At 51.4% G+C, this 14,347-nt stretch overlaps 5 protein-coding genes across 5 annotated transcripts; 3 read left to right on the top strand and 2 right to left on the bottom strand.

Moving 5' to 3' along the window:
* Positions 1-1,065: 1,065 nt before the first annotated feature.
* Positions 1,066-4,109, top strand: P152DRAFT_89073 (uncharacterized protein). Its single transcript, XM_033683325.1, has 2 exons — positions 1,066-2,036; positions 2,092-4,109. Exons 1-2 carry the CDS (start codon positions 1,188-1,190, stop codon positions 3,733-3,735), a joined length of 2,493 nt encoding a protein of 830 aa, XP_033532194.1. The 5' UTR covers positions 1,066-1,187; the 3' UTR covers positions 3,736-4,109.
* P152DRAFT_89074 (uncharacterized protein) lies at positions 4,110-8,379 on the top strand. Its single transcript, XM_033683326.1, has 2 exons — positions 4,110-4,413; positions 4,473-8,379. Exon 2 carries the CDS (start codon positions 4,543-4,545, stop codon positions 8,053-8,055), a length of 3,513 nt encoding a protein of 1,170 aa, XP_033532193.1. The 5' UTR covers positions 4,110-4,413; positions 4,473-4,542; the 3' UTR covers positions 8,056-8,379.
* A 122-nt stretch (positions 8,380-8,501) lies between these two features.
* P152DRAFT_515738 (uncharacterized protein) lies at positions 8,502-10,084 on the bottom strand. Its single transcript, XM_033682913.1, has 2 exons — positions 9,378-10,084; positions 8,502-9,315 (listed from the first exon to the last, which is right to left on the bottom strand). Exons 1-2 carry the CDS (start codon positions 9,915-9,917, stop codon positions 8,722-8,724), a joined length of 1,134 nt encoding a protein of 377 aa, XP_033532192.1. The 5' UTR covers positions 9,918-10,084; the 3' UTR covers positions 8,502-8,721.
* Positions 10,085-10,968: 884 nt separating this feature from the next.
* Positions 10,969-12,283, top strand: P152DRAFT_89038 (uncharacterized protein). Its single transcript, XM_033683324.1, has one exon. The coding sequence runs from the start codon at positions 11,139-11,141 to the stop codon at positions 12,141-12,143; it is 1,005 nt and encodes a 334-aa protein (XP_033532191.1). The 5' UTR covers positions 10,969-11,138; the 3' UTR covers positions 12,144-12,283.
* On the bottom strand, positions 12,148-14,166 carry P152DRAFT_475397 (DUF254-domain-containing protein; the record flags this gene model as incomplete). Its single annotated transcript, XM_033681418.1, has 3 exons — positions 12,148-12,391; positions 12,455-13,505; positions 13,560-14,166. 3 exons carry the CDS (start codon positions 14,164-14,166, stop codon positions 12,148-12,150), a joined length of 1,902 nt encoding a protein of 633 aa, XP_033532190.1.
* Positions 14,167-14,347: the final 181 nt, after the last annotated feature.

Raw genomic sequence — 14,347 nt, 5'->3', positions numbered from 1 at the left:
GTCGCTTTCTAGAAACCTAGAAACCATAGCCTCATTTGGAGCTTTTGAACTTGCTGCCCATGATAAAGGAGCCCGCCCATGAGGACCCGTGTGACGGACATCGGCACCACGAGCGAGCAGAGGCTTGATGATGCCCAGGTTAGGCTTATCCGAATCCACGGCCAAGGATAATGGTGTCAGTCCACCATTTGTGGTATTGACATCGGCGCCACGATCGAGAAGACTTCCGGGTCGCATATTCAAGATCTTATTCAAGGAAACTACGGGTTTCTTATGAACCAGATTCCTGACCCAAGAGCCGAAATGACATTCAGTGGAACGGAATTACGAATGAGGTTCCTGTGATTTGGCATTTGATTCGAGTGTTTCGAGACGTTGGGGTACCCAGTATTATACTCCACCATTTGGCGAGATTTGGGAAGCAATCGGGCGAATCTAGCCCGTCGACGGCGGGGGACGCGATCCGGACCCATGTGGCGTGAACAGGTCTGGTCGTGCATCTGGAAAGCTAAAACAAAAGGTAAAACTTTGTTGCTTTTCAGTTTCACACGAGCGGAATGAGCCAGAGCTGTGTGACAGAGCTGTATTTTTCATCCATTCACCTTTCACCTTTCACTTTCTGCTATCACATCTCAGCCTCACATCACCTTTCCCACTTGCCGCTTCAATTCCTTACCACGATCGTTTTGTCACTCGTTCATCACCCTGGCCTTGTTCTCTCTCCCTGCTTAGACGTTGGAACCCTTACACGGAGCCTATTGCTGCGACCAACGCTAATTGGCTGCCAACCTCTACCCTGCGGAGCGAGTCGATCAACCTTGACAGGGACTCGCTGGCGGACGGAACTCCTGAGGATCTGAGCTGGTGGAAGTGAACCAGCTTCGTGATCGAAGGCGAATTGCCAACTTTAGGCTCCGTCGCATCTTGACCTGGGATGGTCATGCTGCCGATCTCTGTGTGATCTCAAACCTCTCTCACTCCCTCTCCGTTTCGAAAACTCTTATATTTGCGCGTTCTGTTCCTCTGCTTCAGAGCCCGACATTCGTTTCGAGGGATACCCCGCGAGAGCTGTGCAGCCACTGTACGACTCGATTTATACCAGGATTAATATCCACATACCCCGTCTCTAAGAAAATCTCCGAATCGCTCCTACCTGTTTGGACCTCCAGATTGGAACCATTATCACCATGGCGCCTGGTCGAAGCGACCAATTCGACGATGAGCCCGACGAGCCCGTCGTCTCACAGGCCAGCGAACCACCCACTCACCCCCTTCCTGCTATGCAAGGACCCTTCGAAGAATCCATTGTCGAGTCAATCGAAGAACCGCGTGAACCAGCCGACACGAAGTTCGACAACGCGAACCCCAAAGAGCGATGGATGCGAACGCTCGAACGCGATGACTGGAACGGATCGTACAATTTCCAATGGCGCAACAAGTCGAGTCGGCGATACCATCCGCTATGGAAGTTGATGGCGCAGATCGTGTTCGGGATCCACCTTCTACAAAATCAGCTGGCGAAGAGTGATGATGAGGTCCTAAAGATCCTGCAAGTGCATTTGAATGAGATCGACATGTTCATTGTGCGCACGACGGAGGACTTTGAGACGGCCGCGGCGGATATCAAGGAGAGGGTGAGCTTGTTGAAGCTGCCTTTGCAGCATACGGGGATGTTTGACCGGATGCTGGATGACCGACATTTCCGTGCGTCGATCATTCGGGGCAACGAGAGTATCTACAAGATTGTGGACCGGTCTGCGAGGGCGATGAATGATTTGCTCGTGGATGTGAACAACGGGCTTGAGGCGACCAGTGTCCTGGCAAAGTTTCTGGAGCAACTTGGCGACGACTGGCATGGGAATGATGAGACTCTATTGGAGGTATACACGTCTATGTGCGGGAATGCGGAAGGATGGTTCATGGCATTCAAAGAGCTGGAGAAGGCCGGGAATGGTCTGGGTGTCTTGCTGGTACAGCTGGGAAGCCTTGTCAACGAGATGTCAAAGCGTGTTGGTGTCGCTAGTAGGAGAAGTATTGTAAGTGTTTTTTTGCATGTTTATATCCATTGTTCGTATTTGCTGATCATTACAGTTCTCGCATCGCTCTGGTTCGGATGGGAACGCTAGCCCCTGGTCCCAGAGCTCACCTCCGCAATCTCGAGGGACTAGAACTCCAAGCTACGACAAGCCACTTCCCCAGAAACCCGACCAACAAGATAGCGCGGTTCAGAACGCTCACCCCGTTCGCAGGGATTCTATCCCTTTGGAAAAACGATTCGAAAATCCGCGAAAGCAGCCCCAACCCCCCGAGCGCATATCGTCAGCACAACAGCCAGGGCAAGAACTAGCCCCTAGCCCTCAACGGAACACCAAAGAGCTGGTTGAATTCTTCCGTCCCAATGCCCTCGTTCGGGGCCCCGGACATGCGCAGCGAGAACCGCCGAAAACTGCACCAGAACGTGCAGCTACTCGCGACGCCCTTGAAACGGGTCACGAATCCGATACACCAACGGCAAAACCCAAACGAAAGCCATCAAAACTTCGCAAGAAATCCCATGACATGCTTCGAAAGGTGTCGCAACGCAAGGCACAAGTGCCCCCAACTATTGCTACTGCCACTTCTCCTACAATTGCCCCGGATTCTGCATATTCGTCTGGCTCTGATTATGCCCAAATGCAGGCAATCGCACGAGCGAGTGCCGAAAGCTCAGCGCAACTAAAGAATCCAGCGTCACCGCCGGCGGCGAACAAGTTGGCGAGCCCTTTCCAGCCATCGTCTGTGCAATCCACGAATCGCAACAGCACCAGTGCGACGCCAATTGCACTCCACCCCGCGAACACCACGAACAACACGACAGCACAGACTTCCCGCGCTGTCTCTCACGCCGAAGCCCCAGCTCCAGCATCCTCTAATCAAGACAGCAATATCTCCAATAAGCCCCCCTCCAACTCCTCCCGCCCATCGACTCCCACACCAACCTCACAACCGGCCCAGGCAAACCAACCAGACCGCTCGGCCACTAGCTCCCCTTCCCCAAGCCAACCCTACCCCACACGCACCAGCAGCGTCCGTGTTCCTCCTAACCACCCCATCATGACCCCCCCATCTCCCCACGTCACCGCGTCCGCAATCGCGAGCCCACAAACCACCCGTCCCGCAACACCCAGCACACCCCGCCTTGCGCTATTCCCACGCCCCTCCACGCCTCGTCGGACGGTTAGCCAGGATAGCACTTCGGGGGTGGCGACGACGCCGAGGCATGAAAAGGCAACGGTCGGAGGAAGTGCGTTGAGGAAGGAAGTAGGGAAGGATAGTCCTGGCAAAATGAACGCGAGAGAGGAGTCTGGGACGAAGCAAACGCAGTTCGATGACACGCTGTTTGGGAGCATGACAGCGACGGCGGAGCCGGGATCGCGCGCGGTATTCCAGGAAGGTGGAGCGAGCGCAAATGGGAGTGGGGATAGAGGCGGGACGAGTCCGGTGATTGGGTCTAGGAAGGATAGGAGTGGAATTGTGAGTAAGAATGGTGGGAACGCGAGTAGGGACGCGGAGAAGAGCGCGACGAACGGGTACGAGACGCCGAGTCCTAAAGACGCAGGGCACATGAGGAAGAGGGGCAGCTTGAGCTCGATCAAGCGCATCTTTTCTAGGAGGAAGAAAGAGGAGGTTGTAGGCGGCGGTTATGGAACGGTGGGGAGGGGCATCGGGTTGGATGAAGTGGCGGAGGGTGTTTGAGGCTTCTTTAATTCCTCCTGAACGCCATGTCAAGACTGTTTTGATTGCTAGGGGGGCTTTTGGGAGGGACGGATCTTGTTTCCACCTCCCCGATTTTGGCCTGTCCTATCGACGCCTTTGTTTCTCTATATGCGCGCTTGGACATGATGGCCGAGTTGAACGAAAAGCGATGGTTTTTGCTTCAGCACTTCCTGGGGGTTTCAAGTCGATTTCTTCTCTTCTCAGTCTTCTTGTCCGACTATACCCCCTATTGCGTTGGCGTTTGTTCTGATGAATTGGAAGACCCCTGATGATGTCGCCGCTATGAGCGGAATGAACCACGCAGCCTCGTTAGCTTTATATGAGGATTAGGTGTTCAACGATCCATCACTTGATTTCTTTTTCGCGTTTCTCAGTTGTCATCGTGCCACGTGATTTTCGTCACCTCCTTCCTTCATCTCAACATCGTGCCTTCCAGATGCAGAAGTTGCGGTACCTCCGTCCTAAACCTTAATTATACTTCCTCTTCATGCCTCTTTCTCACCGCCACATCAATCTTCCGAATGAATTGTGTCGTTCACACTGTAAACTAACATCACGGTGACATTCAAACTCCGTCCATCTCGACCTTCCGAGCATAAGCAATTTGTCGATTGATTTGGCTTTGAAGCTGACGTCTGGTCTACATGATTTCATATGGTGAGTGTTCTCCTCTTCCTCAGCTCAGACTCCGGTTACTCACGGGCCTGCAATTCTAGGTATCCATACTTGCTGTTCGTTGTATCGAAGGCAGTGACTCCTCGCAGCTGTACTTCTTCAGCGCTCAGAATGGCTTTGGTCGAGCGTAATCCCAATACCCTCGGTGGCCGTAACAGCTATGCCTCTGACTTCTCAACACAAGCGAAAGCTGGCTCTCCTGTGGATGGCAGCAAAGGAGACACTCCATCCTTGGCCCCGGCCGTTCTGAACATGCTCACGACCTCCACTGGCATTGGAGATCTCGATGGTCGACTTCCAGGGACTTCACGGAATTCACACCACGGTCATCATGCTTGGCTCTCCACATCCTCTGCTCCTCTTTTTCAACCGGAATGGAGCCATTCAGCACCGGGAAGCCGATCGATGTCCCCGACGACCAATATGCAACGATCCTCCACAGCATTGTCCAACCCTTCTTTGACGAGTTTAAGTGATCATGACCCGATCCCGAGACAGACGTCTCCGTACCACTATTCGACGAGACTCAAACGATCCGGATACCGTCCTGCTTCTATGACCTTGAGCCCACACGAGCAATACCAAGAGTACAGTGTTGACAGGAATCAGCACAATGGCTTGAACGACCAGCAGGGAAATTCATATCAAATTTCCTCAATGGACTACGAAAACCCCAGTGGCTACGAACGTACCCCTCGCCTTGTCAGAGATGCTGGAAGCAACTCGTGGACACCCAAATCCTCGGCATCTCCGCACACTCCTGGAGGTGTGATGCCACGCCGTTCGCTGGGGCCACTCAGGCGAACGAGAGTCATATCTACACCGATATTGCCTTTCCACTCGTCCGGCCAAATCAATGAATATGGCATGCCAAGCAAGAATACCGCCAACATTAACCCGCCGGAGTACTACGACTACAGCGAGCAGTTCGAAGGATGCCAAGAGAAGGTTTCGTCCTGTGTCAAGGACGAGCTAGTCCCTTCGCCAACTCGACTAGGTGATGGAATGCGGACGTGCCAGATTACAAGGGACAAGATACTCGAGGCTATCGGTGCAAGCCCACAGCTTACAAGCACTACCGAATGGTGTGGACGTGCACTCACAACCGAAACTGAAGCCAAAACTGATCGAAGTATAACCAATCAGCCCACCTCTTGGTCGAAAGAGTCAAATTCTCAAGAGCAGGCCAGACCCGAGGGGCTAGCTCTTACTCGATCTGCGAGCTCAATCTATTCAGATGATGCTCCGACTGCCTCTTCTAGGTTTAGGTCATCGGATTTCGACGCAGTTTTCGCGCCTGTCCGACAACATGACATTCGAGGATATGTTGCGAGCTGCCCGGTGCCTCATTCGCCTCCTGGTCCCACAATGGCTAACGTGGAGGCTTCTCGACATCCGGATCCGGCAGCTAATGAGAAGGAAGTCACCCATGTCACGCCTGGATCACGGAGTTCCAGTCGTGCTGCTTTTGCGAGGAATTGGCACCAGGAAGAGAACATCGATGGAGGCACGATGTCGTCAAGGTCGACCATGCGTTCTGCGAGACCATCCGAGCCACAGAGCAATCATTACGATAGTGTGGAGGATATTAGACGCGACAATCAATCCCCCGGCATGCACTCACACCGTCGTCACTCACCCGAGTTGGCCAAAGAAGTTCGCTTTTCTCATAATCGAACCCATACGGCTGGATCTGGTCTGCCTCGGATCAAAGAGAGGCCCAGTATGGAGCTGGGCCTTGTCGGCGGGAGTAGCAAATCCACGAACCGCATTTCCATTGCTACGATGCCGGAAGTTGTTACTCAACTTCATGAGACAAGACAACGACCGAGGCTAGGCGTGCGGCCACCACAGGGGCAATCAGCCTTTCGTCATTCTACGAGCGGCATTGATGACATGAAACCTATCCTTTCGATGGAATTCAGCAATTCAAACATAATGACGCAACTCAAAGAAGAGTTTCAACTCCGGACTCCCCGCTCGCTTGATGAACTCGGGCTGAATTTCGATGATATGGGCAAGACCACAACTGGACCTGACAACAAGCCAAAAACCCAACACGAATCTGTTTGCAGTTCTGAGTCGATCCACGAGAAATACAAAAGCTTCTTCGCCGGACTTGAGGAGATGGACACATCTCTGGGAGACAATAGCTCTATCTTTGACTCCGCACGACTGGACCAAGGCACAGAGGTTCTGAGGCTTGAGGGAGTTGGCAGGGCCAGGGAGCCAAAAATCAGCACTGAAATGAGACCACGGCCATTGAGTCTGAGGCCCATCATGGGCCCTGAAGAACTGATTTCAGAGGTCAGTCAGGTCTCCATTCCGTCAGTCAGCGACTTGACACGGCGTCTTTCTGAGGTTTTGCCGTCCTTGCAGAAGTACCTGACCGATGTGGAGAACACCTCCGAAGATGAGGTCAACAAAACCATTCAAGAGATCAAGGCAATCGGAGACTCTGGACCAAGCCACGAACCCACGAACCCAGCAAGCTTGGCCAACGGACGGAAGAGTTTGGGGACAGATGTCATCGAAATGAAAGAGCATGGCAACATGAGTGATTCGCGTGAGAATAACTTCGAGGATGACCTTTCCCGGACTGCGTTTGCTCGCAAGACACCTGTCGCCGAGCTCGAGGCTACTCCCCTTACCGGGCACGCTGCAAATTCATATGTCCGCACAATGGCTGCTCATCGAAGCGACAGGTTTGAAGATCCTGATTCACACCTTAATAGGCCTCAAACAAGTTCGTCGGCACCTTGGAATAATGATTCCAATTACCCCTGGACCGAAAGCGCCCCTGATATTAATGTCTGTCTCCCGAGGACACCACCGGAGCTCACAACTCACTTCGGGACTCGAGCTCAGCTCCACGGTGTTAACATGATAGAAGGCAGCACTGTTGAGAACGAAGGACCATTGGCAGGGACCGAAGAGGTGGCCATGAGAAATACTGAGCACGGTATCTTCCATGCGATCTCTCGTAGACTCGGCCATCATCACCCGCAGGATATCAACGCCCACCATGCCATCACTCCTACCGCTGGCCCTTCCACTCCTCGTCCTAAAGTTAGCAATGCCCCCATCCCACTTGACCACTTCGACTACAGCGGCTATGGAAACCGCTCAGATGCCCTCTGCATCGACGATCCCGGCGTCGATCCAGGGGATCGCTACCCCACCACAAGCCTCTCCCCTCCCACCGCCACCAACCTAGATGATGTGCGCTCCTACTTTTCCGACGACAGCGAACGTCCCGCCAAGCACCGCAGCTCCTTCCGCAAGCGTTTGTCCAACTTCCATCCCCATATCTGCTCCGGCAATGCTCGCCGTGGACCTGCGCTCTCTGGCCTAGGAGCCTCCGCTATCAACACCGGTCCACAAAGCGAAGACATCCCAATGGAGCCAAATGGGAGCGCCATGAAAATTGGCAACGGCGGACCAGATAAGACGACGATGACGGCACCGACTGAGATGGTTCACATGAATAATGGTATTTCTAAGGCCGACTCTCAGCCACGCAAGCTTGAGAAGGGACTGAAGGCCATGTGGCGTCGTAGTGGGAAACTAATTCGCAGCATGGGTGGAAAGTTGAGGAAGGAGCGCATGGAGGATCATGCGTGAATCCGGCCGCATGCCACAGCACATCAAGAGGAGGACAGTGTCGCAAGGTGCCCCTGTTGATTTCTAACATAGTACTGCCACGCAACATTAATTTCACTGCCTATTAGGCTATTACCCCTAGGCTAAGCCTATATCGGACTGCTCAGTCCTTTCCTATATTTACATATCTTCAACTGTTTCGCCAGCGGGATCTCTTTTCTAGACAATGGGAATCGTCAATACCAATTTGCGTTAATTAGTTATGACTCTACAGTAACTGAGCTTAAGCAGTGAATGTGCTTAATCATCACTCCCGCTATATGCGACACCTACTTCGTATTAATGCACTGCAGGGGCGAGACTTGGGTTTTCTCCCGCCGCCGCACCGCTAAGGTGCAACTGCGAGATAAATAGCGGTTTCGCTCAATCAGGTGATTAATGCAGCGACACGGTGGGAAAACCCCGTTAGATCCCAAAAGAGCGTAGATCGATTGAACTTGATCCTGCAGAGCCGGATCCTACGAAAACAGGCTGTTCCTGCAGCTATTATATATGGTTTACAATGGTGATCTATTCCCTAAAAAGGGAAAGAATAGGGGTATAGAATCGAATACGGAATGAAGCCGTGAGGAAACGCCAAGAAACACGGATATTCTGTGACAGGAGAAAGTCCGACAAGTCTCTCGTCTAGAAAGCACACCTGACCGCTCGGCTATCTTCAGATCCTTCGTCATCTTCATGGTCCGATTCGTCGTTATCAGTTGTATCTGAAGCGGCAGCCAGATCCGGCTCCGCATCTCCACCCCAGCCTGAAGACCACCTGGCACTGGCCTCCATGTCGTAGTTGTTTTCATTGAGCATACGATATCCATCCTTCCATTTACGAATGTTCATCGCAAAGACACGGTTACGTGTTCGCTCCCAGTCAATTTTTCCAGCAATCTCGAATGTCCCGAGGCAGTCCCAGTACATGTTGCCTCGAAAGGTACCCTCGTCAAGAAACTGGAGCTCCATCTCGTTCTCTGAGTTGTAACTGGACTCGCCGTCGCCCGTTTGTCGACCGCGCCAATGGAATTTGATCTTACCAGTCGGTGGTTGTGGTAGTGTTTCAGATCGTAATTTGCCAGTAAATATACCGAAATCAAAGTCACCCCAAATGTGACGCCCGCTTTGAGATTGACAAAGGCGAATCCGCAAGGTGTTTGGTACACTCCAGCCTTTAGAGATTTCAGGAGCAATAACTGTGAATGCTGCACCCCCAATAAGCTTTGTTGGGAACTTCTATTTTAATCGTTAATCCTAGCCCTTGATAGAGCGGCCGATTGGCTCCACAAGATACTTACAAGCAGTTCGGATTTCTTGGGCTTTTTGGTAATGGTGTTGAGGATCTCGTCTTCATCTCTCTTGCGCTTCCGGTCCGCTTCCTCATTGGCCTTCTTTTCTCGAGCATCAATATCGGCTATCTTTGCGTCATATTCAGCTTTCTTGATTTTGAATTCATCTGCGAGCTTTGCTTCAACCTCTATAACTGCTGATGGTATAATGAACTTGTCGTCGTTAGCTTTCGCAAAAGCAAGCAATGCCTTCTTTGCAGCGGCCTTATCAGACTTCGATAGAAGGCCATAGTGAATGCATTGTGCGCTATAAAACCTCTCCGTTTCATCATTATGTGGCGGCGGCTGATGGACTCTTGGTTTGCCTTTCTTGGTGAGAAGAGGGGGTGGTTGAACGTAAGTTAGCAGGTAGAGTAGACGGTCAGAGTCGCAACGCGCGATGCCATCAACCTCAAGATAGCCTCTGTTGTCCCATGGCTGGATATATTTAAATGGACCAAATGAAGGCTTCGGAAAACGTAGTGCTATTCGTTCCCTATAGAAGTCCATTGCGTTGTTTAGGGCCTGACGAGATGCCAAGAAGGTTTGTTATGTGGACTTGCGTAATAGAAACTTTTTGACGTGTTGATAGCGGCTATTCCTTGGCGAATGCTCAGCCAAAGAGAAGAAAAAAAGGTTCTGAAGAATAAAAATAATTAGACAGAGGTCGGTGATAGTATAAATTAAAAGGATTCAAGGTCAGATAATCGTTGTCGAATCGCTATTAACGAGCAAGGAGAGAAGAGGTGTCACATGATCCGGGATATCTCTCCTCCATCACCGAGACGCCCAGTAATGCCTTTCTCCATATTCTCGTATCGTGCCGTCTCTTTGTACGACTGAAGGACTTATCTACCAATTACCTCCAGTTCCTACCTTCTATCTGTCTATATGGACTTATTTGCTTCGTTATTTCGGTATATCTCGAGGTCCCTACCTCTGCGAGGTCTTCAAAAGAGAGATCTGTCCAAGGGAGAAATCTCACCAGCCAATTTTATTTCCTTTTCGGGATTTCGCTTCGGACAACTGGTGTTTTTCTATTCGGCAGAATTTAATGGGAATATGGGAATTGCACACATGGACTCCCAAGGGGCATCCTGAAGAGCATGGTATCGTGACATACCTGTACTTAACTAACTTAGGGGAAAGTATTTATTATTGAATCGTGAAATGAAGCTCGAGTGTACTGTAGTTACTTGCATTAAGTTAACTTAGTTAATCAAATGAGGATCCATCAAGAATGGCTGTGCTCTCAATGGTGTCCCATAAAAATCACGCTTTCCGAATTCCGAGACCCTGAGGTCCCTCAAAACGTCATTCCTCACACAATACCCTCTGCACTCATGGTGATAATGCTCCTGACAGAAAGATCCTGGTTACGCTGGCAACGATGCTTAGGAGGGTCCAATTGAAAGCTGCGCAGATTAGAGCCCCCTGTCCAGGTATCTGTGATCATCCAGTCAGGAATTCACAGACAGGGAAATTCGGATTGTTGATGAACATGTGGTGGAGAGACTGAGAGTGACACATTAGATGTCATAGATATATATACACTATGATAGCTATAGAGTGTGGCATTCTTCCGTAGAAAACACTGCCGATGTCCTCGGAAATGATTACCTTCGCACTCGACTGTGCTCTTTCTGATAAAAGCATCCCATTCAGAAGCCTTGATGCCTGTTTCAGCCTTAAAAGACACTTGATGATTTGATATTCTATCAGCTCGGCGCCATGGTGTCGTCAAAAGATGGTTTCTTAGGCCACTTCCGCCACAGCTTTGCGCAACTCGGGAGATCGTACGAAGAAGAGCCATCGCAGTCAGATCAAGTCTCCTCCAGTTCCTCCACACAATCCTTGCCTCTTTCCACTTCCGAAATACCCCCCGCGTTTCAAAACATTGACTACCGAGCTTCCATATCTTCCAACGTGCAACGTTACTCCGACCAGAGTTCCGCTGTTTTCAAAAAAGCCAAGGCTTTCTACCACCGCAAGCACATTAGTATCACCAGTCGCTTACAGCAAGGCACCGGAGCCGACTCCGATGACGAACTGACAGACTTGAGCGACCCTACACGCGCTGGAAGCGTGCAAGAACCCGAAACACCATCTCAGGATAGCCGGATAGAGCTACCAAGGTCGGCAACATTTCCCTCTCCAGCGCCCAAGGATATTCATGGCCGAGAAGATCAACGACCAACTCTGTCCCGAAGAGATACACTCGCCAGGCTAAGAAGACACTCCCATCTTCTCCCCGGGCGGTCATCGCACAGCTCAGGAGACTTGCGTCGTTTGCTAAATAGGCAATCTGACGGTGGACTAACTGGTCCGGATACGACGATGCCGCAGCGACCTCAACCACCTGGATTCGTCGTGCCGCGGAATAGGGATCGGCGGCCGAGGCCAACGAGGCAGAAGACGGAGACACAGATGCGTCAGCGGGTGGATAGCAAGTTGGCAATGTCACCAGAAAGGCCTCCTGTGGAACTGCCCACCCGGGCGTTGTCGACATCGTCACTCAGGCTCAAAAAGCTTCCTAGTCTGGGGTTCTCCTTCGAGCCGAAATATAAGAAATGGTCGATAGATGGAGGGCCGCTTAGCAAGAAGAAAACACGGTCGATGAGCAATATGGGTCATGAGCGTGTGGCGGAGCAGGAAGGATTGTTTGAGGAGTCGCTGGGTCATGAGCGTGTGGCAGAGAAGGAGGGATTGTTTGAAGGTTCGTTGGATAATATGTGATAGTCTAGAACACTGCGCCGCCGATGAGGAAGAGGCGGTTTTCTTCTTTGCGGACCCAGCTTACCAACCGGCTAGCTGCTTGCGCGAGAGCGGTTCGTGGAGTGTGGGCTGGCGCGACGGCATACAACTCGAATGTGGGGGCGCTCCAGGCCAGACTGATGTGGGTTGGAGTGATGGCATGATGAATTTTTGGATGGGTTGGTTTTGTATGAAGGGTTGCGTGAAGATGGGAATACAACGTATGAAGCCTGTTGGATTATGTGAGTACTTTAGGTACGATTTATGGCCGGAGATGGACACGATGGACGTACCTTCTTTTCTCGATCTCGGTTTCAAAACTTGGCTCGTACGATGGCATGGCGAATTGGACATTGTTCTTTGACTTGTAGAGAAAGTGCCTTAAGACTGAGCCAGGAAGGATATCGGTGCACGATGGTCTTCCTCTTTGAACCGCTTGTCGTATCACCTCAAGACTGCCATTCTTTCTCAACTGTTCCACGAGCTCATGGCGCATGTCCTGCAGGTCAAAGAACCCCTCCTTATTCGCACTGATGAGGATAATGGCCACCTCCTCTTCCCCGGAAGACGTTGAAGGCCGTTCAGTGACGTCCTCGGAGAATTTGTCGAGGTTAAGGAAGCTGACGTACATGTATAGGTAGCCGGTATTATTAAAACCTGGAAGACAAAGGGGGATCCAGTTTTCACCACCTCCTGCTTTGACACTTCCGGCTTCAAACAGCATGTTGAAAATAAGCTGCAGGTCTCCGGGATGCAGGGAGTGTTTTTTCGGCCGTACAACGCTGACAAGCCTCCCACCAGCTACAATCAACCCGTAGAGAAGGCTCGAAGAGCGACTCTTAAGAAACGTGTTGTTGATTGTAGTTCGATGAGCCTTGCGCATCCGCAAACACTCTAGTGCGGAAAGCAGGGTGGAGGGCGAGCCTCTTGTGAAGCCATCGGCGAGAGCAGAGAGTAGCATCTCTGTCCCTTGAAGGGGTCTTCGTAAGTCGGTTGATGGGCGGTTTGAAAACATGCGCTCCATGTTCGGAAGGGTTAGTGTCGACAGTATCTGCATATACAGCGCCTCGAGCTGGATCCTTAACTGTGAGTCACTTTCTCCAAGCCGACTTATTGCGACGAGGTTAAGGTACCCCTTCGAAATGATCACAAAACGGACATCGCCAGCCGTGAAGCTCTTGAGGACATCGTTCGTGCTCTGGTAGAAAGATATGATGGTTTGTATGACTCCGATATTGCTGGCGATGAGTTGGCCATCTCCATGGCGGCTCCATATCGGTTTCCCGGCAGATGAGAGGATGAGAAAGTGTTTGAGCTTAGAATTCCATTGTTTGATGACTGCATCTATATGTACAATCAGAATCGTGTATGGCAGTCTCAGCGCATTGTTGGACCAACCTCCATTCGAGCCATCGGATTTCATCTCCTCAAGTTCCTCGAACTCCTCCTTAAACGCCTTCTCGAAGTTTGCATCTTCCTGGAAGAGCTCATCCGCCGAGGCACTCATACCGTGAGATTCCAACAGCTTCCAGGTTGTGTTTTCCCTGCCCGCTAAGACATCACCTAGTAGACTCTCCACGTCTTCCGCTTCTAACGTAGGAGCAACGCTCCATGAGCTACGGGTACTCTTCACGCTCCTTATGCTGGCGGTATCACCAAAATCATTGCTTCCATGCCTTGAACTTGGCAGTGTTCGTGGATCTAAGTGTGATTCGCTGTGGATATCCACCGACGAAAGGGCCGTAGTGGCTTTAGAGGATAGAGAGGGGCGGGTGCTGCTCGATGTCGTTCGTTGAGTCCCGGGCGGGGCATCGTTGTGGAGATCGAAGACACGCTTTGCACGAGGCGGAAGTGGTGGAGGTGTTCCTTCTCTTGACGTGTCTTCGTGAGAGGATGGATCGCTCCCTTTCGATAGCGAGCTCGATGCATTATCGACAAGCTGGATCTTCGAATTGCCTTGCGGCAGGTCGGGCAATCCGATGGGAACTAGCTGTTCTTCTGCCATTGAGGATCATGTTCACAGGCTCACCGAGATACACTCCTGGCAAGGACAGTTGTAATGCATATTTGATGCTTCGTATCAGTTGTGATTGTGATGGGCGTATTGTCATATCGAGATGAGGTTCAAAGGTGGCACGTCATTGGTCCCTTGATCCTTGCACTGACGTCGCGTTCAAAAGTCGCGG

This window comes from Eremomyces bilateralis (assembly GCF_010015585.1).
Source record: "Eremomyces bilateralis CBS 781.70 unplaced genomic scaffold P152scaffold_17, whole genome shotgun sequence".
Classification (NCBI taxonomy): domain Eukaryota; kingdom Fungi; phylum Ascomycota; class Dothideomycetes; order Eremomycetales; family Eremomycetaceae; genus Eremomyces; species Eremomyces bilateralis.
This window is presented reverse-complemented; position numbering and strand designations above follow the sequence as displayed.